The sequence below is a fragment of the Neolamprologus multifasciatus genome, chromosome 12, assembly GCF_963576455.1.
Source record: "Neolamprologus multifasciatus chromosome 12, fNeoMul1.2, whole genome shotgun sequence".
Lineage (NCBI taxonomy): Eukaryota > Metazoa > Chordata > Actinopteri > Cichliformes > Cichlidae > Neolamprologus > Neolamprologus multifasciatus.
In genome coordinates, this window is record NC_140450.1 from 1572019 (window position 1) to 1592988 (window position 20970).

The window sequence follows — 20970 nt, forward strand, 5'->3', positions numbered from 1 at the left end:
GTGCGTGTGTTTGTGTGTGTGTGTGTTTGTGTGTGAGTGTGTGTGTGAGTGTTTGTGTGTGTGTGTGTTTGTGTGTGAGTGTGTGTGTGAGTGTGTGTTTGTGTGTGAGTGTGTGTGTGTGTTTGTGTGTGTGTGAGTGTTTGTGTGAGTGTGAGTGTTTGTGTGTGAGTCTGTGTGTGAGTGTGTGTTTGAGTGTTTGTGTGTGAGTCTGTGTGTGAGTGTGTGTTTGAGTGTTTGTGAGTGTTTGTATGCGTGTGAGTGTTTGTATGCGTGTGAGTGTTTGTGTGTGTGCGCGCGTGTGCGTGTGTTTGTGTGTGTGTGTGTTTGTGTGTGAGTGTGTGTGTGTGAGTGTTTGTGTGTGTGTGAGTGTTTGTGTGTGTGCGCGCGTGTGCGTGTGTTTGTGTGTGTGTGTGTTTGTGTGTGAGTGTGTGTGTGAGTGTTTGTGTGTGTGTGTGTTTGTGTGTGAGTGTGTGTGTGAGTGTGTGTTTGTGTGTGAGTGTGTGTGTGTGTTTGTGTGTGTGTGAGTGTTTGTGTGAGTGTGAGTGTTTGTGTGTGAGTCTGTGTGTGAGTGTGTGTTTGAGTGTTTGTGTGTGAGTCTGTGTGTGAGTGTGTGTTTGAGTGTTTGTGAGTGTTTGTATGCGTGTGAGTGTTTGTATGCGTGTGAGTGCGTGTGTGTGAGAGTATTTGTGTGTGTGTGTGAGTGTTTGTGTATGAGTGTGTGTGTGAGTGTTTGTGTGTGTGCGCGTGTGTGTGCGCGTGTGTATGCGCGCGTGTGTATGTGTGTGAGTGTTTGTGTGTGAGTCTGTGTGTGAATGTTTTTGTGTGTGTGAGTGTTTGTGTGTGTGTGTGTGTGCGTTTGTCTGTGTGCGTGTGTGTGTGTGTGCGCGTGTTTTTGTGTGTGTGTGTGTGAGTGTTTGTGTGTGTGTGTGAGTGTTTGTGTGTGAGTGTTTGTGTGTGTGTGTGAGTGTTTGTGTGTGTGTGTGAGTGCGTGTGTGATTGTTTGTGTGATTGTGCGTGAGTGCGTGCGCATGTGTGTGTGTGCGCGCGTGTGTGTGTGTATGTGTGTGAGTGTGAGTGTTTGTGTGTGAGTGTGTGTGTGAGTGTTTGTGTGTTTGTGTGTGAGTCTGTTTGTGAGTGTTTGTGTGTGTGTGAGTGTTTGTGTGTGTGCGCGCACGTGCGTGTGTATGTGTGTGTGTGTGTGTGAGTGTTTGTGTGCGTATGTTTGTGTGTGTGTGAGTGTTTGTGTGTGTGTGCGCGCGCGTGTGTGTGTATGTGTGTGAGTGTGAGTGTTTGTGTGTGAGTGTTTGTGTGTTTGTGTGTGAGTCTGTGTGTGAGTGTTTGTGTGTGTGTGAGTTTTTGTGTGTGTGCGCGCACGTGCGTGTGTATGTGTATGTGTGTGTGTGTGTGAGTGTTTGTGTGTGTGTGAGTGTTTGTATGCATGTGAGTGCGTGTGTGTGTGTGTGTGTGAGTGTTTGTGTGTGTGTGAGTGTTTGTATGCATGTGAGTGCGTGTGTGTGTGTGTGTGTGTCCATTTATCTTACACATCCATTTTCAGACCACGCCCCCTCAGCTCAGCACATAAAGCTGAGCATCACAGTGGGTTTCTCTGCATTCAACAGTTCAAAGAGGGAAGAAGAAGAAATGTCCTGCCTGAAGAATTTCAGTCTTCTCATCTCATGTGTGCTCCTCTTCATCATCCAGCCAGGTGAGAGATGTTTTCCACTGTAATTTTTAATTTTTAATCTTCATGTAAATAAGCGTAATGCAAAGTCACACTGCTGATCTCCTTCAGGTGTTTGTTTCACTCATCTGTTCTTCACTTGATCATCAGCTGATTTATGTGTCTGGATATTTTGTTTCTGTTTCAGGTCGTGGGTCTGAGATTATTAATGGGAAAGAAGTCAAGCCACACTCACTGCCTTACATGGCCTATCTTAGAACTGTGACTAATTCTTGGTGTGGAGGGACATTAATCCATCCACAGTGGGTGCTGACAGCTGCCCACTGCACTGGGTAAGAATCTGAGGTCTTATTTTCCTCAATTTGAAAAATAATGTAGTATTTTATTTCAACAGACTATTATTCCTTCAGTAACTACCCAGAGGTCACGAGCTCTGAGTAGTTAGTGAAAGAATGAGATCAGAGCCAGAGCAGCAGAAACGTGCTTTCTGTAAACGGTGGCTGGCCTCTCCTTTAGAGAAAGTGAATAATACACACTGCTATAATTATACATGCAAAGCTAATTAAATTGAATGGAGAGGATGAATATAGAATATTTAAAGCTGATTTTTCACTCTCTTGTAAGCACAATATCTGTACAGAGGTGTTCTAGAAAGTTTTATTTAAGATGGAATAACAAGCAAAATATAAGTGTTGCACTCATTTAAAATAACACAGAAGTCACAGCTACATACACATCAAACATTTGATACATTTCTTCATCTAAAACATTTTATGTACATTTTAATTTCTTTATTCAGCTGGAAGAAAAAATAACGCAGATTCACCTAAAGCTCAGTAACAGCTATAACCCAGCCATATGTAGTAATACACAATAATAAAGAACTATGATGACTGTTTTAGAAGCCGCTGACCTGTTAACCTTTTAAATATGTAAACCTTCATCACCAGATTGTGTTTTCTGTTACAGGAGTTATTGGGTAATCCTGGGAGCCCACTCCAGAACGAAAGACGAAACTTCCAAGCATCAAAGAGTCGTCGAGAAAAGTTTTCCTCATCCTGACTACTGTTGTGCAAAGCACGACAATGACCTCATGTTGCTGAAGGTAAGGTGATATATCAGGGTCTGATACAAATGATGTAAATCGTAACTGGACTGCTTCTTATTTAGCACCTTTCTACTCTACCTGAGCACTCAGAGCGTTACACAACATGGTTATTCACCCAAACACATCTTTCTGTGCTTACGTGCTTTCTAACACTCACACACTCACACTCTAACGTCAGAGAGCATCGTGGGGTTCAGTATCTTGACATGCAGACTGGAGAGACCAGGGATCAAACACCAAACCATTCGATTAGTAGATAACCTGCTGTACCTCCTACAGCCAACTCAGGTTTTGCTTACTTAACTAAAACATTTTCATTCTTTAAATTATAAAATGTATTTCCATGTCTTTATAGACACGTTTCAACTCATCACTGCACATATTGCATTTTTTCCAAGCAAAATATTAGAAATAAATGAGTGGTGCTACAACTCTTTATAAATATCTGTTTATTTAATGTAGTTAATGTAGAGAGATTCATTACCAATATCTGATATTCTTTTTAACTTTTTTTCAGCTTAAAGAACCGGTGAGGAAAACCAGGGAAGTGCAGTGGCTCGAGTTGGGCAACACTGTGAGAGACCCGGCAGCTGGCAGCAGGTGTCTGGTGGCTGGATGGGGAGTAACTGAAAACAACCAAACATCAGACGTCCTCATGTCTGTCAATGTGACTGTGGTGGACAGAGAGACGTGCAACTCTCGTGATTATTACAACCATGACCCTGTTATCACTGATGACATGATATGTGCTGGTTCAGATGGTACAAACGTCGCTGATACCTGTCAGGTACGTATGAAGAATCCATGTATGTTTCCTTGTTTGAGGTAAATGTTCATTCAGCTCAACACCTGAAACACTGTCATGTGTTTGTTGTTGCTGCAGGGGGATTCAGGAGGCCCGCTGTTGTGCGATGGAGCGCTGGTTGGAGTCACTTCTTTTGGACAGGGTTGTGGTATCGTTACAAAACCTGGAATCTACTCGTTTATCTCAAGGAAACAACTGTACTGGATCAAAACTACGATGAAGTTATTCTAAATGTGTGAAACCACCAGCATCAGTCTGCATGATTTGATGTTACATCTGTCAGTGTTGTCTCTGTAGATCATTATTCAGTTTATCATTTCATTGTTCCTCTTACAGCTTATGATAATTTAGTTTCTGCCAGCTTGCTATACTTTTTTTTATAGATTCTGCACTTGGTTAGTCCACCACATGATCTTATGGCAGAGAAGTTGGGAAGACCTCTTAACCCAACACGTTCTCACTCCCAAAGCGTAACATTTTACGCTAGGTGACAAATCGTCAACATATTATGTTTTCGGCTACCCACCACGTTCCTAAATGACGACCTCGGAAAAATGAGGACATATGAGAACCATATGGACTCAATCTACACATGTTCGCTCTTTTTTTTCAAATCGCTTAGAAACACGCTATTTAACATCATTAAAGTCCTGGTTAAGCTCAGGAAAAAGGTTATGGTTAGGGCTAGGGATAAGGTTAGGTTTAGGGCTGGAATACAGGGCTGGAACGTCTATTACCGCGGGAGCATCATTGTACTGGATTTCGGCCATAACCCGCCACGTACCATAAGAACGCCGAAGGTCTCCTTTTGCGTTCCTCAGGAACGCCGCGGGACGTGACAAAACGTCGCCATGTTACGCCTCGGGAGTGAGAACGGGCTCCAACACCACATTTTAGACCTACTGTAAAAAAAATTGGAAACACTGTTTGAAATGTTACCATCTTTCACCACACAAACAGACAGAAACATGGTTATATTTAATCTTCATTTTTCCAAATAATTTTAAGAACTCCCAGACATGAGTGCTCCTGGTTGTTGCAGATGAGTGCGGCTGCAGTAAAACCAGGGAGAAGCAATTTTTATGTACACACAAAAGCCATGATTGTAATATGAAACAGAAAGATTATTCAGACTGTCAAACAGACAGATTCAACAGCTCATATACAACCAACTGAAACTGAAAATGAGGCTTGTGGTTTGTTGAAAGAGACACAAAAACAATCTTCTTTTCTTCATTTCGCATTACTGTAAAACCAAAGAAACAAACATCTTTTTCTACTCTCTAATAAAGCTGGAGGCATGAATAAAAAATACACATTTGCTCTCTTTTTCTTTGATTGTACTGCAGTTTCAAACGGTACCTTTCAAAGTATCATCGTTAATATCATGAGTTTACAGTTACAGTCTAATTTGAGGACTAAGAAACATTTTCACTGCTTTTTTCAACTCTTTTGATCAGCTGTAGATTTTCTTGTACAAAGTTTTTCTTCAGAAGAAATTAACACAGAGAATATTCACTCATGAGAAACAAAGGAACATGAGAACAACTGACAGCTTCACATGTTGAGGATCTCCTCCTCCTTAGGATTCAGTGACATGATCTTCACACATTCACCTCCATCAACACTGTGTCTTTTGTCATTGATTACTTCCACAAATCCTGATTCATTTCTTTCTTTTTGGTAAATTGGCTGAAAGTATCAGTCATATACACGTCTGCACCCAGTGTCCTCCACGTGGTTATTTATGATCATTTGACAACAGGCTTTGAAACAATATCAGCACTCGATCAACAGTTTCCTCGTGTCTGTTGCCGCGATCACACAGTTTATAAATATCGTTACTCAGAAAAGAAAGAGTACTTTTTATTTGAAGTAAATACTTCAGTCAATCACCTCATGTATGTTATGATTCGTGGTACTTAATCAAGACTGAACCAATCATGTGAGAGAGTTTGGGAACAAACAGAAACACGTATATATGATCAAACGAATCCTTTCATTAAAGGACCGAGGAAGAAGAAAATACCCGTCCTGCACAGAGTGCAGCACTCGAGTCTTGTGTTAGTGATAAATGTATGTGTTCATTTATTCCACTGCTTGAAAGCCAGTTTAACTCCAGGTAGATGTTTTTTATATAATTATTGTTATCATTAATTATCATTGTTACCAGTATTGCTGTGAATTTGGTGGAACTTACACAGTGCCCCCGAAAATATAGCAGAGACTGCCACCTAATGGTGGAGTATAAAAACTGCATGTCAGTTACATGTAGTTGTCTTTTGCAGGAAACCTTTTCATAAATATGTTTAGAAGAAAACAAATGAACAAATTATTGTTTCGATGAACTTAAAATCTAAAACAAAGGCAGTGACATATTATTTTTGATGCCACAGACAGACTTTGTAGCTGCTGTAGCAACCATATACAGTCTGTGGTGTATGTTGTTGCGTGTATATTCCTGGATTTATGGTTGTTGTGCAAGTCATGTGGGAAGTGTTGAACGAGCAGGAAATGTGTTCACTCGGTCGCTGGTGTGTCAGCAGGGAGGCTGAGTGAGTAAGGGGAGGGTGTTTCTTGTTGACCGCTGTCAGTCATCTTGCTAAGTTCAGAGGACCTTGGAGTAGCTTCCTTTTGCTCGGGCTTGACTGCAGCGTTGATGGATTATTACAGTTTTTTCTGATGGCTTGAGCACATTTTTTGTAACTATTGGCTATTTTTGCAAAACTCTACACACAAATAAGAAAACTCTTCACCCAATCAGCAAAACATTGTAGTTTTCTTGTAAAAGCAAATAACCCTTGCTTAACTCTCCACACCTTTGTAAAAATGGTATTTTTGTATCCAACAGTTAACACAAGCTTACCTGTATTATAGTGCTTAGGCTGATTGCAAAGTGAACTAATTATCTAAAAAAGTTTTCACATGTGACAGTGTGCCAGACAGTTGGCAATATAGTGTAAATAATGGCCTTAAACATGTATAGTTTTGTTAGCAGTGCGTTGATCATTTGGGAATTGAGTGTAAAGCAGTGAGTTGTGTTTACAGTTCTGCAAAAAGAGTGCTGTGCAGTGGATTGTAGCTACAGGTTTGCAAAGTGTGTGTTACAAAATGGCAAACTGAGTGCAAAGTAGTGTTTGTGCTTTTAGTTTTGCAAACTCAGTGAGTGGTTTTGCTATAAGTATTAATAGTTTTAGAAATTGTGCTGTAAGAATCACAGTCAGGGTTTAAGCATTCAGAAAAAACTGTAAACATGCAAATAAACAATTTATGGACCAGTTCTTGGAAACTGGATCAATTTGTTGGGTTGTTACGAGTCATTAGAGCAGTAGTCCCTACTTCAGCCTTATGTGGCTAAATTGGTCATGACAGCAGCATTTTGAAAGAGTTCTCGTACAAACAAAAGAGGTAAAAGAAATTATTCATTTTTTTACTTGTGTGTCTCGCTTTGTTGAAAAGCACAGAATATATGTAAAAATGTATTTGTTTTGATGTTTCCAAGCACAAACACTTAAATTTAGACATAAACAAACAAGGAAGCATGTTCAAGAATTTATCCATGTCAAAAAATCTGTTCAAGCTTAACTTTGAGTTTACGTTTAAAATACACCAAGTAGTGAATCTGTTTGGCTGACAGGCTGGATAATCTCACTTTGTTGTTTTACCTTCATGGTTCCTTCATAATCTGCAGCAAACAGGAGCACTCATCTTCTTAGAGTTAATCTAAGTCAACTGGAAAAACAGAAAATAAGATTTCTACAATTTGCAGGCTGTTCAACTCTGACTCCAAAGTCTGTGCAGCTTCTCAGTCACCTAGGTCATGACAGTCTTAAGAGCTTGAAAAAAGATGACTTTCTTTAAGGCTTTTTTCACCTCTCATCCGAGAGGCTTCTTTAGTTCAGAATTGCTTCTAAGATGTCATCACCTCCTGGCCTTTGCAAAGAATACAAGGTTAAAACACATGTAGACTGGGTACTTTGTCAGGTCTGGGATCTATGCGCATCCAGCTTTATGTACCCTCTGCAGTGATATCAACTTCAGTGTGGACTATGCATAAAAGCCAGATCCATGCATCTCCTGTATTGTTTAAACAAACATGACTCTACTCTCAGCTCCTAACACTTCCAAAATCCAGTATAATTCTCACTTGCAATAGTGTGGTTGCATCTGATTTTGGTAACATGTCTATTTATTGATATTTATTTCTGTTTGGCATTGCAGGTTCTTATTACATCTGTTTTAGATGTCTGTATGTGTGTTTGCATGGCATGCGGGTGGTAGCATATTACCTTTTGATTAGCAGCTTGTTTACTGTACTGCTTCACCACACATGAGATGAAGATATTCAGATGTCTCAGGCACAACAGTTTCTCGTATCTCTGTTTTGAATGCAATGAAACCCAATATGGCACAAAGCCTTTTTGTGTTGATCGCAGTGATGGGAATAACAGAGTTAAAAGTAATAGAGTCACTAACTCCATTACTTTTTTCAGTAACGAATTACTATTTCTATCATTGCAATGCTGTTACCATTAATAAAAAGAAAAATGCAGTGCAGACTATTTTTCAGCACACAGACGGTTGAAGCTGTCTTCATTTTACTGGGAGCTATGGGGGGTGGGGGGGATGACATGAGTGCTGCTCATTGGCTGAGGGATAATAAAGTAGTCATGGTAAACCAATCACATTATCAACTTAAGATGACATAGAAACAAGATGCTGTGTCTCTATTTTTGTGTTAAAAGTGTGGACTTTAAACTATATTAGGGTTACAAACGGTACGAACATCGTTTTCTAAGGACAGCGCTGGCAAGCATGCATTCTCTGCATGCAACCAACAAAGAAAGGAAAAGAAAAAACACTGCTTTCCTATTGGTGGAAAGATGTACCATGTCGATCAATCAAAAAATGGCAACATGGCATTTGGTTGTTTAGGAAGAGGGGAACGTTTCGGGAGTGACGGCAGTGAGAGAGAGCAAGTTTTGAGATGTGAGAGATTTGTGACGTTTAGTGTGTTTGGAGTGTGTACCGAACAAGGCACGATAAATAGCTTTTAAAGGTGAAAAGTAGAGGTAAAATCAAAAGTAGTCAAAAACGGCCAATTATACCCAGGACCCCAGAAGGTCAAGCATTTTTTTTATTTTATTTTATTTTATTTTTTGCCTGTCCCGTTTGGTTCTTTTGCCATCAGAATTATTGTCTAAAGGCGAAGAAAGATGCCCAACGGATTTACTTTACCAAATGGACCATCCCAGCCTTGCCGTAATGGTCCATTTGATTCACCTTTTATTGTTTATTTTATTTTCACTTGCTGAATACGGGACAGACTTGACTGGGGAAAGAAAGGGGAGAAAGAAAGAGGGAAAGAAAACAGCTGAGAAGAGGGACGGGGGAGAAGGGCAAAAAACAAAAACCAACAGAATAAGCAGAATAAAAAATACATATATCGATCACCTGGATCACCTGTTGAGAAAGAAAAAACTAAAACAAGCAGAAGAAAACGAGAGTAATAGAATAAACAACATCACGATGATATATGTGAATATAACAGTAAATACTAAATATTAAACATTATTGTGCAGCACGTAAGATCGACAGCACAGTGTGCTTTGAGGTAGGAGCCAAAAAGGGTGTAGTTTGTGTGTGAGAGCATCCGTGTGTACACCTGTGAGCATGGACGCGCTTGTTTTTAAAAGGTTCCTTCATGTAATGATCTGCTAGAGGGTGTGGGGGGCCAGCTGTGCCTGAGTGACCGAGCCCCAGGCCGAGATGCCGGGGGCACCCCATCTCCGAAGTGGCCCGAGCGAGCCCCAGGCTCCAGGCCCCGATAAGCAGCCACCAAGGAGTGAGCCAGTGTGTACCTGGGCGCCCATCTCCGGACACAAAGAACCACCGATGCACCGATGTCTGAGGGAGTCCGCCACCGGCAGGGGAAGTGTTGGGGGGAGATAGGCCTCCATACCTTAGAGGGCCTGAGATGTCCCCAGAGGGGTGGCGTCTGATACCCAACCTAACATATAGACACAGACATACAGGCACACACAGATACAAACATCCATTCCCACCCTCATGCTCTCATATGCAATTACTCCACACTCACCCAACATGGAGACAGACATAAAGAGGCACTGTACACACAATCACACTCCCCAAGTGTACTCTACGAACCGGGTCTAGGTACCCTTGCCCCTGGAGGGGGGAACTGCACCCAGACCCAGGTGGTGTTACCCTTTTCCCTGGGGTGGGGAGAAGCAGACCGCCCCCGACTCCGCAGCAGCAGGGAGGCCCCCACACTCCAGACCCCAGTCGGACGTGTATGTGTAATGAGAGTGTGAGTAATGTGAATGTCTAAGTTGTGAGATAAAATTGAGGCAGAGGCAGCCAGAAGGGGACAGAAGGGGGGGGGGGGGGGGATGCCTCCTCTGCACCCTGGTGACACACCCCTACTCCAAGGCCCTGCATGTGCGGGTGGTTGTGGTGGAGCGGGAAGAGGGAGGCAGCTGAAGATGGGGAGGGAAGGAAGGGAGGGGCAAGTGACCCCTCCCTGGGGCCGGCTCCCCCGCTGACCCCAGTAGGCACCCCCATACTCCGCGACCCACCAGGGAAAGGGGGCCCAGGCCCATCCGGACCGGGGCCCAGTGCAGCAGCGCCGCCCGGCCCCACAGAGCCCGGGACAGTCCACCCGTCCCCACCACAGAGAAAACTGCACCCACCCCATCCTCCACTCATCTTCCAGACTACACAAGACAATAGACGCCCAGGCTGAGAGCTTCCTCCACCTCTCCTGTATCTCCCCCTCAAGCAGAGAGAGTTCCTGAAGAGAGGAAAGCTCCTGCAAGATGTGACAACCTCCCCCACCAGTTGAAGAGCCCTCCAGGTGGCTCGATGCACCGGTGGCACCCTGCATCAGGGCTGGGCCCCCATACACCCACCCGCCCACAACCCCGGCAACACACCAACCAGGACCCAAGGCCCCGAGGCCCGGCCAGGGCCCCAGCCCAGAGCCGGAGCGCCCCCAGAACCTCACGCCCGTCCCGGACCCACCCAGGGGCAGCCAGGCTACCAGGTCAGTAACCCACATCCGTCAGCACAGACCCTCCCCTAGCCCCGCTGCACGCAGCCATGAGGAAACCGTCACCTAAGAGCCAACAGAGCCCCTAATTGGCCATGACCGCTACCCCGGGTTGAGCCCCCCAAGGAAGATGCTCCTGGGGAACACACCGACGCCCTAAGCCTGTCCCTACCCCCACACCAATCACAACAGTGAAGGCGGGACCAAACTATGACCCCCCACCCCCACTAGGTGATGGAGCTGATCAAAGGAGCCCAGAGCAATTGATCTGATGTGGTGGCAGAGGCTGTATCAAGACTAATGTAATCTAATAGATCATTTCTATATTGGTTAGAATTAAGATTATTTTTATTTTTCCAGTTCATGAGGACTGTTTTCTTGGCTATGCATATGGCAATGAAAACCATATGGGCTATATTCTATTCTGAAGTGACATTATCTAAGCTGCCCAACAAACACACTAAGGGGGAAGTTGGAATGTTACATTTCAGACACTTTGATAAGTCTTCACATATCTCGCGCCAAAACTTCTGAACTGTGGACAGAACCAAAGAGCGTGGATGTAATTGTCCGGTGAATTGGTTTGGCAGTGTGAGCAGTTGTTGGTAGACGTATAACCCATCTTGAACATCTGATGACCTGTATAGTGCACTCTATGTAGTATTTTGTATTGAATTAATTGAAGACTGGGATTTCTAATTAGATGAAAGGTTTTTAAGCAAATTTGAGACCAGAAGTTTTGGTCTAAGTTAACTGATAAATCCACTTCCCATTTTGCAATAGGAAGTGATATTGATTCATCTGTTTTAGAAAGCATTCTGTATATCTTGGATAGTAATTTGGGGGTTTTTTGGAGTAAGAAATTGAACCAAACGCCAATTGTCAAACGCTTTTTCTGCATCTAAAGAAAATATTGTAGTTTCGATGTTTTTACTGTATGAGTAGTCTATCAAATTAAGTAATCTACGTGTATTTGTTGATGAGTGCCTACCTTTTATGAAACCAGTTTGGTCAGGATGAATTAAGAGGGGGGTTATTTTCTCTAGTCTCTTTGAGAGAGCTTTGCAGATTATTTTAAGGTCTACATTTATAAGGGATATTGGACGATAGCTTGAGGGATATACAGAGTCTTTGCCTGGTTTTAGCAGGAGATTAATGTTTGCAGAATTCATATTTGATGTAAGTCTGCCCTTTTCTTTGATTTCTAACAATGTTCTGTAAAAAACTGGTGCTAGAATCGTCCAGAATTCTTTGTAGAATTCTGCAGGAAAGCTGTCTGGACCTGGAGCCTTATATTGGGCATGCTTATCCGGCTTCCTGGAGTTCACCTGGTGTCAGTGGTGAATCCAGTGCCATTGCTTGAGTGTCTAATCATTTTGGGAGAGTTATGTTGTCTAGAAACTGATCAATTTCCTTTTTAGACAGGTTTATTTGTGGTGAATACAACGTTTTATAGAAATCCCTGAAAATGTTGTTTATTTGTTTCGGGTCATATATTGTGTTCCCAGATGAATCTTGAACAGCACATATAGTTGTTTTTTCTTTATTTATTTTTAGCTGGTTTGCTAGAAATTGACTGGATTTATTACCATGTTCATAATTTTGTAAGCGTAGTCTTTGTACTAAGAATTTTGTTTTTTTTTTAATCAATTATCTCATTTAATTCTAGTTTTGTTTTGCGTATTTTGTTCAATGTTTCCTGATCTTGGTGGAACGCGTAGGCTTCTTCTAGTGATTTGATGTTTTTTTCTAATTCCTGAATATTTTTGTTTTCTTTTTTCTTTTTATGTGATGAGAAAGAAATTATTTTACCTCTCATCACAGCTTTCCCTGCTTCCCATAGAACAGATGCTGATGTTCCGGGAGTGTCATTAAAGTCTAAATATGAAGTCCACTCTTTTTTAAAATATTTAATAAAGTCTTCATCTTTAAGCAGCGATGTATTAAATCTCCAGTTTTTACTTGGCGTAGTATTATTCTTGTGCATTAGTGTTAAAGATACAGGAGCATGATCGCTGACAGCTATAGGGTGAATCTCAGTGTCTGAAACGTCACTCAGCAGTGAGCTGCTGACCAAAAAATAATCCAGACGAGAGTAGGAGTGATGAACATGTGAGAAAAAAGTATATTCCTTACTGGTGGGGTGAAGGGAGCGCCATGCATCGCAAAGGCCAAAGTCGCTCATATACTGTTTGATTATATTTGTGGACTGCCAGTTACGCTGAGTTCCTGCTGTATTGAGCCTATCCATGTCTTCATTTAGTCAAAGGTTGAGGTCGCCTCCAAGAACAAGTGTGCCATCTAAGTGTTCAGAGAGTGCACTGAAAAAACGTGAAAGAATGAGGGATCATCAACATCTGGACCATATACACTTACAATACATAGCTTTTTTATCAAGTATAGATAGTTTAATGATTAAGAATCTGCCCTCTGGATCTATAACTGTATCAAGTACTGTGAAATTAATATTTTTATGTATTAGAATTGCTACTCCCCTTTGTCTAGAATTATAACAAGCTGAGAACACATTAGGAAACTCAAGTGTTTTAAGTTCATTCGAACCTCTAAGAGGTCTGTGGGTCTCTTGTAAAAGGACAACATCTGCCTGTAGTTTTTTGAGTTGGTTAAATACAGTGTTGGGGAGGTTACTTTTAAAATGTATTCCATTACAGATTACAGAATACATGCCCCAAAATGTATTCTGTAACGTATTCCGTTACGTTACTCAATGAGAGTAACGTATTCTGAATACTTTGGATTACTTAATATATTATCATGCTGTTTACAACTACATGAATGTACTATTGCTGTGATTTATTACTGTTACTGAAGGTCCGCGGCTCCGAACCGTAGTAAAGGGACCTCTGGCTAATACGGTGGGTTCTGTGTCGGCTCGTAGCCGAAAACTAGCTTTACTTTGTTGTCTGGGTCAACTTTGCTAGCAGAGACAGAGAGAGGCGTTGAAAGGCTGCTCCAACAGAACTTATTGTTTCGGAGGAAAACGAACACAGCGTACAGTCGAGTCTTAATAGCTTACTTACAGCTGGGCTCGTCAGGCTCTCTTCTTGGCTGCAGTGGTAATTATTATATTTACATGCTTCCAGCTCCCGTTTTTTCCTTTTCCTCGTACTTTTCCTTTTTCTCCCTCCCTCGCTCACAGACACATAACGGGTATGGCAGTCCATTCTCCCTGCAGCACGGACTACACTGCCTATGATGCTACATTCTTTAGAGCTATACCGGTAGCATTCTGCCTATTAGCTTAGCACAACAACAACAAAAAGGCCTCTCTCACCCAGGAAACACGCAGAGCGAGCGTCACCATGTAACCATGGCAACCGTAACACTGCCGCCTGGAACAACAGAACGTAGCTGTCAAACAAAACCCAAACAGTCCTGACCCGCCACAATATGAAACAGGGAAGTACCGCCGTGTAATCCATTTATTTCAACAAAGTAACTGTATTCTAAATACCACCTTTTTAAACGGTAACTGTAACGGAATAAAGTTACTCATATTTTGTATTTTAAATACGTAACGGCGGTACATGTATTCCGTTACTCCCCAACACTGGTTAAATATTTTTAACATATTTTCTTTGGAGCCAGCTCCATTTACATTCCATGTAACAAACCTCAGTGCGCCCATAGATGTGTGTGTATAACTAGGGGTGTATGCTGTGTGTGTAGCTTAGACAGGTGGAGAGAATACATCACTTGTTCATAAATAAAGAGAGGGAGAGAGAGAAAAAATGTGTGGCGAGATGCTCCCTGAGTCTGACTATGTGTGTGCATATTTACTAATATGAGTACGCTTGGCTTAAGTGTGTGTATCCTATACGACTGTGTGCGCTGTCTGACTGATGTAAATGTGCTGCCGTTGAGCGCATGACTGTGCGTGATCGTGCGGTGCGTATGTGTCGAAATAAAAGATGTTGTTTGTGGATGAGTGTGGAAGCAGGTGATCGAAGCAGTAAAAGAAATAAAGAAAGAAACCAAGGACAAGGGTGAGCAGCATAAAAACAAGAGGGGAAAAAGAGAGAAAAAAACGAGAGGGAAGAAAAAAAACCGGAAACATTCCAATCAAACCATTGACAGAGAGTGACGGTGTTCATTCTGCTCTTATTCATCACACTTAAGATGCGATTTGATACTGGTAAGTTAAACAGATGTTAATGTAAGTTAGTGTGAGTGGATAGGGAAAGATTGTAGCAGATTCTTATCTGGTGTGAAGTTAATACAGCCACGGAGTGATGTCGGGGTCGCGGTAAAGTTGTCCGTCCACGTACAGCCGGTCCACAGCGATGACAGCGCGGGAGCCCTTCTGGATGAAGCCGCGTCCGATTGGGAAGAGAACCCTGCGTCGTTCTCTTTGGGGAACTGGTCGTTCACGCTGAAGTCTGTTCCTTTTAATTCCCTCCCGCGGCTTTTCACCTGTTCCTTTTGTTTGAAGTGGCCGAATTTGGCCACAATAGGACGTGGTCTCCCGGCCGGCGACCTCACGGCCCCCAAGCGATGCACTCTATCAAAGGGGATGTTCTTTACGGTGTCCTCCGGCAGCTTCAGGTGGATTTTAATGAAGCTTTTCACAGTTGCCTCCGCGTCCTCTCCGGCAGATTCTGGAATACCAGAAAACACAAGGTTGTCTCGCATGCTTGGACTTGTAGATCGATAACGGATTCTTTTATTTTTTTTATTTTCTATGTTTAGCTGGGTCACGTTATCGGTGAGAGATTTGACCGACTCCCATAGCGTGGCATTTTCAGCGGCAAGCGTTTCCACCTGCTGCTGGCTGAACTCCAGGGATTCTCGCAGAGATTTAAATTCCCGGTGTAAAATCTCCACCAGGGACAGCCTCGCATCGAAACTTGACAATCGCTTGTCGATTGACTCCAGGATGTCTGCAATGTCTTTGCCGGCAGGCGATGTTGTGCCGGGGAGTCTGCTGGGCGACATCTCTTCAATGACAGTGTCTCAATTTTGGCCGGGGAAGATTACAGTCTAATGTATAGTCTAATATTCTTGATATTTATAAGTGAGCAATTTGTATGTATTATTTCTTACATTTGTAAAACCTGTTTAAATAGTTCAGTCTGTTACTGTTACTGTCTTGGAGCAACTGTAACTCACATAATTTCCTTTGGGATTGATAAAATATTCTGATTCTGGTCATTTGAGGGAAGTTAGCTAAACAGCTCTCTTTCTTTTCTCTCTCTGTGAAATAGAACAGCCGGACCTTTACCTTTAACACACTGTGAGACAAACTGCACACAAACAGTTTGTGTGTTTGCTGAGGTTTTTTGAGCTGATAAAAATGTTAAAGCCGCAGTGATGCGGACGCTGCACCGGTCCGTCGTGGTGAAGAGGGAGCTGAGTGTAAAAGCGAAGCTCTCAATTTACCGGTCGATCTATGTCCCTACCCTCACCTATGGCCACGAGCTGTGGGTAGTGACCGAAAGAACGAGATCACGAATACAAGCGGCGGAAATGAGCTTCCTCCGAAGGGTGGCTGGCATCTCCCTTAGAGATAGGGTGAGAAGTTCGGCCATCCGGGAGGGGCTCAGAGTAGAGCCGCTGCTGCTCCACATCGAAAGGAGTCAGCTGAGGTGGTTTGGGCATCTGACAAGGATGCCCCCTGGGCGCCTCCTGGGTGAGGTGTTCCAGGCATGTCCCACCGGGAGGAGGCCCCGGGGCAGACCCAGGACACGCTGGAGAGATTATATCTCTCGAGTGGCCTGGGAACGCCTTGGTGTTCCCCCGGATGAGCTGGAGGAGGTGGCTGGGGAGAGGGAGGTCTGGGCCTCTTTGCTTAGGCTGCTGCCCCCGCGACCCGGCTCCGGATAAAGCGGATGAAGATGGATGGATGGATGGAAAAATGTTAAAGAACCATTATGAAGAAATGTTTCTCCCTTTTTGGTCATTCCTCTTCTTTAGTGCTAGCTAGATGCTAACTGCAACATGCGGACACCTCCACTCATTCTCGCCCACATTAATGTCAGGTTTCTGTGAAAAACAGGACCAAACACAGGACTTCCTGAGAGGTGACAATAAAGGTATTTATAGTGAAGGAACAAACAAATACGTATGAAACAGTCCCAATTAACGTGCTACCTTCTGTGACCGTATCCCAGCTCCCGTGCAGTGAATTCCTCTGTTGATCCATGGTGCTCAAGAACTCCTTCAGAAATATTTACAAGTAGTGCGCAGCTCTCCTGTTTAGTTTTCGGGCAAAAGAAGACACAATAGTTTAGTTCACCTCACTACAACAAAGGACTTTCTCCTTAGCAAGCCGGAGTTTACAGACGATCAGACGATGTGTCACTGAACGATCAAGCATTAACTGAAGCACCATTACTCTGTTAAATAGTGGGCCTGTGACAAGAATCAGCAGCACCAGGTGAGTATGATTGTAGGCAGGTGCGGCTGGCTTCAGGGCGGGAAAACTCTCCAAGCCTGTTGTTGCACATAGACAGGAATTCAATTCAATTAAATTTTATTTATATAGCGCCAAATCACAACAACAAACGCCTCAAGGTGCTTTACATTGTAAGGTAGACCCTACAATAGTACATACAGAGAAAAGCCCAACAATCATATGACCCCCTATGAGCAAGCACTTTGGCGACAGTGGGAAGGAAAAACTTTAACAGGAAGAAACCTCCAGCAGAACCAGGCTCAGGGAGGGGCGGGGCCATCTGCTGTGATTGGTTGGGGTGAGAGAAGGAAGACAGGATAAAGACATGCTGTGGAAGAGAGACAGAGGTTAATAACAGATATGATTCAATGCAGAGAGGTCTGTTAACACATAGTGAGTGAGAAAGGTGACTGGAAAGGAAAAGTTCATCATGGGAATCCCCCGGCAGCCTACGTCTATTGCAGCATAACTAAGGGAGGATTCAGGGTCACCTGGTCCAGCCCTAACTATATGCTTTGGCAAAAATGGTAAATGGTAAATGGCCTGCATTTGTATAGCGCTTTTACTTAGTCCCTAAGGACCCCAAAGCGCTTCACACTACATTCAGTCATTCACCCATTTACACACACATTCACACACTGGTAATGGCAAGCTACATTGTAGCCACAGCTTCCCTGGGGCACACTGACTGAGGCGAAAGTTTTAAAAAAGGAAAGTTTGAAGCCTAATCTTGAAAGTAGAGATAGTATCTGTCTCCTGAATCCAAACTGGAAGCTGGTTCCACAGAAGAGGGGCCTGAAAACTGAAGGCTCTCCCTCCCATTCTACTTTTAAATACTCTAGGAACAACAAGTAGGCCTGCAGTGTGAGAGGGAAGTGCTCTAATAGGGTGATATGGTACTACAAGGTCATTAAGATAAGATGGGGCCTGATTATTTAAGACCTTGTATGTGAGGAGCAGGATTTTGAATTCTGGATTTAACAGGAAGCCAATGAAGGGAAGCCAAAACAGGAGAAATATGCTCTCTTTCTAGTCCCTGTCAGGACTCTTGTTGCAGCATTTTGGATTAGCTGAAGGCTTTTCAGGGAGTTTTTAGGACTTCCTGATAATAATGAATTACAGTCGTCCAGCCTGGAAGTAATAAATGCATGAACTAGTTTTTCAGCGTCACTCTGAGACAGGATATTTTTAACTTTAGAGATGTTGCACGAATGGAAGAAAGCAGTCTTACATATTTGTTTAATATGTGCGTTGAAGGACATGTCCTGGTCAAAAATGACTCCAAGGTTCCTCACCAGGCTCTCCAGGCTAAATGACACGCCATTTCCTCTCCAGCTTACGAGTCATCTGCTTTAGGCTACGTGTTTGAGAATTATACCACGGAGTCAGGTACTTCTGATTTGAGGCCTTAGTTTTCACAGGAGCTACAGTATCCAGAGTCGTACGTAGTGAGGAGGTGAAATTATTAACAAGATAATCGACCTCTGTTGGAGAAGCGTTCAGATAGCTGCTCTGCTCTGTGTTGGTACAGGGCATTGAAGATGATAACAGTGGCTGGATTATATTCTTAAACTTAGTTACAGCGCTTTCAGAAAGACATCTACTGCGGTAAAGTCTACTCTCCACTGCTGTGTAATCAATTATTGTAAATGTAAATGTTATCAAGAAATGATCAGACAGGAGAGGGTTTTCAGGAAACACTGTTAAATGTTCAGTTTCTATGCCATATGTTAAAACAAGATCTAGAGTGTGATTAAAGTGGTGGGTGGGTTCTTTTACATTTTGAGAGAAGCCAATTGAGTCTAATAACAGATTAAATGCCATGTTGAGGCTGTCATTTTAAGCATTTACATGGATGTTAAAATCACCCACAATAATTATTTTATCTGAGCTGAGAACTAAATCTGATAAAAAGTCTGAGAAATCAGACAGAAACTCTGTGTAAGGCCCAGGTGGACGATAGATGATAACAATTATCTATGAAGCCCACATTGTTTCTGGGACACCACTAAGACAATTTAAGGAGAACATGCGGCTAAACATGTCACTCCTGGTCTGATTGGGGAGGGGACCAGAGAAAACTACAGAGTCCCACATTGTTTTGGCAAAGTTACACATCGATTCAATATTGATTTTAGTGACCTCCGATTGGCGTAACCGGGTGTCATTACTGCCGACGTGAATTATGATTTTACTGAATTTACGTTTATCCTTAGCCAGCAGTTTTAAATTTCCTTCAATGTCGCCTGCTCTGGCCCCTGGAAGACAATTGACTATGGTTGCCGGTGTCTCTAGCTTCACATGTCTGAGAACAGAATCACCAATTACCAGAGTTTGACTCCCGGCGGGTGTGTCGCTGAGTGGGGAAAAATGGTTAGACACATGAACAGGTTGGTGGTGTACCTGGGGCTTCTGTTTAGGACTATGCTTCCTCCTCACCGTCACCCAGCCGCCCTCTTTCCCCAGCTGCTTGGGGTCTGCCGGGGAACAGCTAGCGGGGCCTACGCTATCTTCGGCTGCACCAGCTACAGGGGCCTGGCTAGCTAAGGGTGAGAGAAGGGTGCGAAGCCGAGTCTCCAATTCAGTAATCCTGGCCTCCAGAGCTGCAAATATGCTACATTTGTTACAGATATCATTACTGCTAAAGGAGGCCGAGGAATAACTAAACATCTGACACAATGAGCAAGAAAGTGCAGGAGGGACAGGTGAAGTAGCCATGGTGCTAACAAGTCAGCTACAAGCTAAGCTAATCTAGCGAAACAGTACAGTGAGTGAATACCTATAAGTTAGATAGTGAGTACACAGAAAGTGTGCTTCTGATGAAGCATGTGAAGATTATACTATGAAAAGGAATGTATCTAAAAGTTTTTAATTAAATTACTAAGCAGATAAGCTACTCAGAAACACCACTGTGTTTGAGCAAGAACAGGAAGTGATACTCTACCGCAGAGCGAGCGAACACCATGCGACAGCAGCACCAATCAGGGAATCATAAAAGGAATTCCATCTTGTAGTGCAAGGAACTAGCAGTTTCTTTCCAATAATGCCATCCACTGTCTCTGCAGCCACTGTTGAACGACTGACCTTATTTCATAACCCTGTGCACTTTGTGGTAGCGCTTCTATATACTGCCTTTGTTTCTGTTTTTTTCTGTTAGCTTACTCAGCCAATCAGCAGCACTCGTGCGATTGGTTTGCCCTCCTACCTAGGGCTGGGTATGGTTTAGGTTTTATCCGATACCTGTGCCAAACTGGTGCTTTTGAAACGGTGCTGGTGCATAAACGGTGCTCGAACCGGTGCTTAAAGAATGGAGAACACAAACTTTGTCCAAAAACCTCTTATGTATTTATTTTTAGCAGTCTCTTTTTTCTGCAAAATGATAACCAAGTTAGCCTTTTCTGTTGATACAACATACCTCCTTTGGTTGGAACCGGTGCTTAGACAATGGAAAACACAAACTTTGTCCTAAAACCTCTCATGTTAAGCTGGGGGGGGGGGGGGGGGTTTGTTTGGTTGGTTGGGTTTTTTTGTTTGTTTTTTTTTGCAAAAAGATAATCATATTAGCTTTCTCTGGAGCTATACAGCTAAGCTACTCACCCAGAGAAGAACGGCTGCTGCTGCATCATCATCCGTCATCATTTCTGCTACACTGGCAGGGCTAAGGGCCAGGACTCTCCTCTTCGGGTTCTTGGAGGATGTTGCTAACTCCGGGTCCGCTAACAGGCACCACACCCGCAGTAGTAGTAGCCGGTGTGAGGTCTCGCATCAAGCTATCAAATACGCGCATTTTTCGGTTTTAAAAAAAATGCTATGTGTCGCCAGGTGTTTCATCAGTTTCGAGGTTTCTTCCTTTACACAGTATCACCTTAAAGCACTTGTTGCAGGCTGC

General features: G+C 43.1%; 2 protein-coding genes across 2 annotated transcripts in view; one reads left to right on the plus strand and one right to left on the minus strand.

The window, feature by feature from the left end:
• Positions 1-20970, minus strand: part of LOC146506120 (GTPase IMAP family member 2-like) — a 126549-nt gene that overhangs the window by 91202 nt on the left and 14377 nt on the right. The window lies entirely within an intron of this gene.
• On the plus strand, positions 1598-5434 carry LOC146506125 (granzyme K-like). Its single transcript, XM_085180049.1, has 5 exons — positions 1598-1705; positions 1869-2013; positions 2651-2786; positions 3307-3576; positions 3673-5434. Exons 1-5 carry the CDS (start codon positions 1642-1644, stop codon positions 3823-3825), a joined length of 768 nt encoding a protein of 255 aa, XP_085036175.1. The 5' UTR covers positions 1598-1641; the 3' UTR covers positions 3826-5434.

What these genes read in the sequence shown, in the direction of transcription:
- LOC146506125 (XM_085180049.1), top strand. Translation starts at nt 1,642, where the DNA reads ATGTCCTGCCTGAAGAATTTCAGTCTTCTCATCTCATGTGTGCTCCTC. An exon ending in CCTCTTCATCATCCAGCCAG is followed by an intron (nt 1,706 to 1,868) that starts GTGAGAGATGTT and finishes TTTCTGTTTCAG; the next exon opens with GTCGTGGGTCTGAGATTATT. An exon ending in ACAGCTGCCCACTGCACTGG is followed by an intron (nt 2,014 to 2,650) that starts GTAAGAATCTGA and finishes TTTCTGTTACAG; the next exon opens with GAGTTATTGGGTAATCCTGG.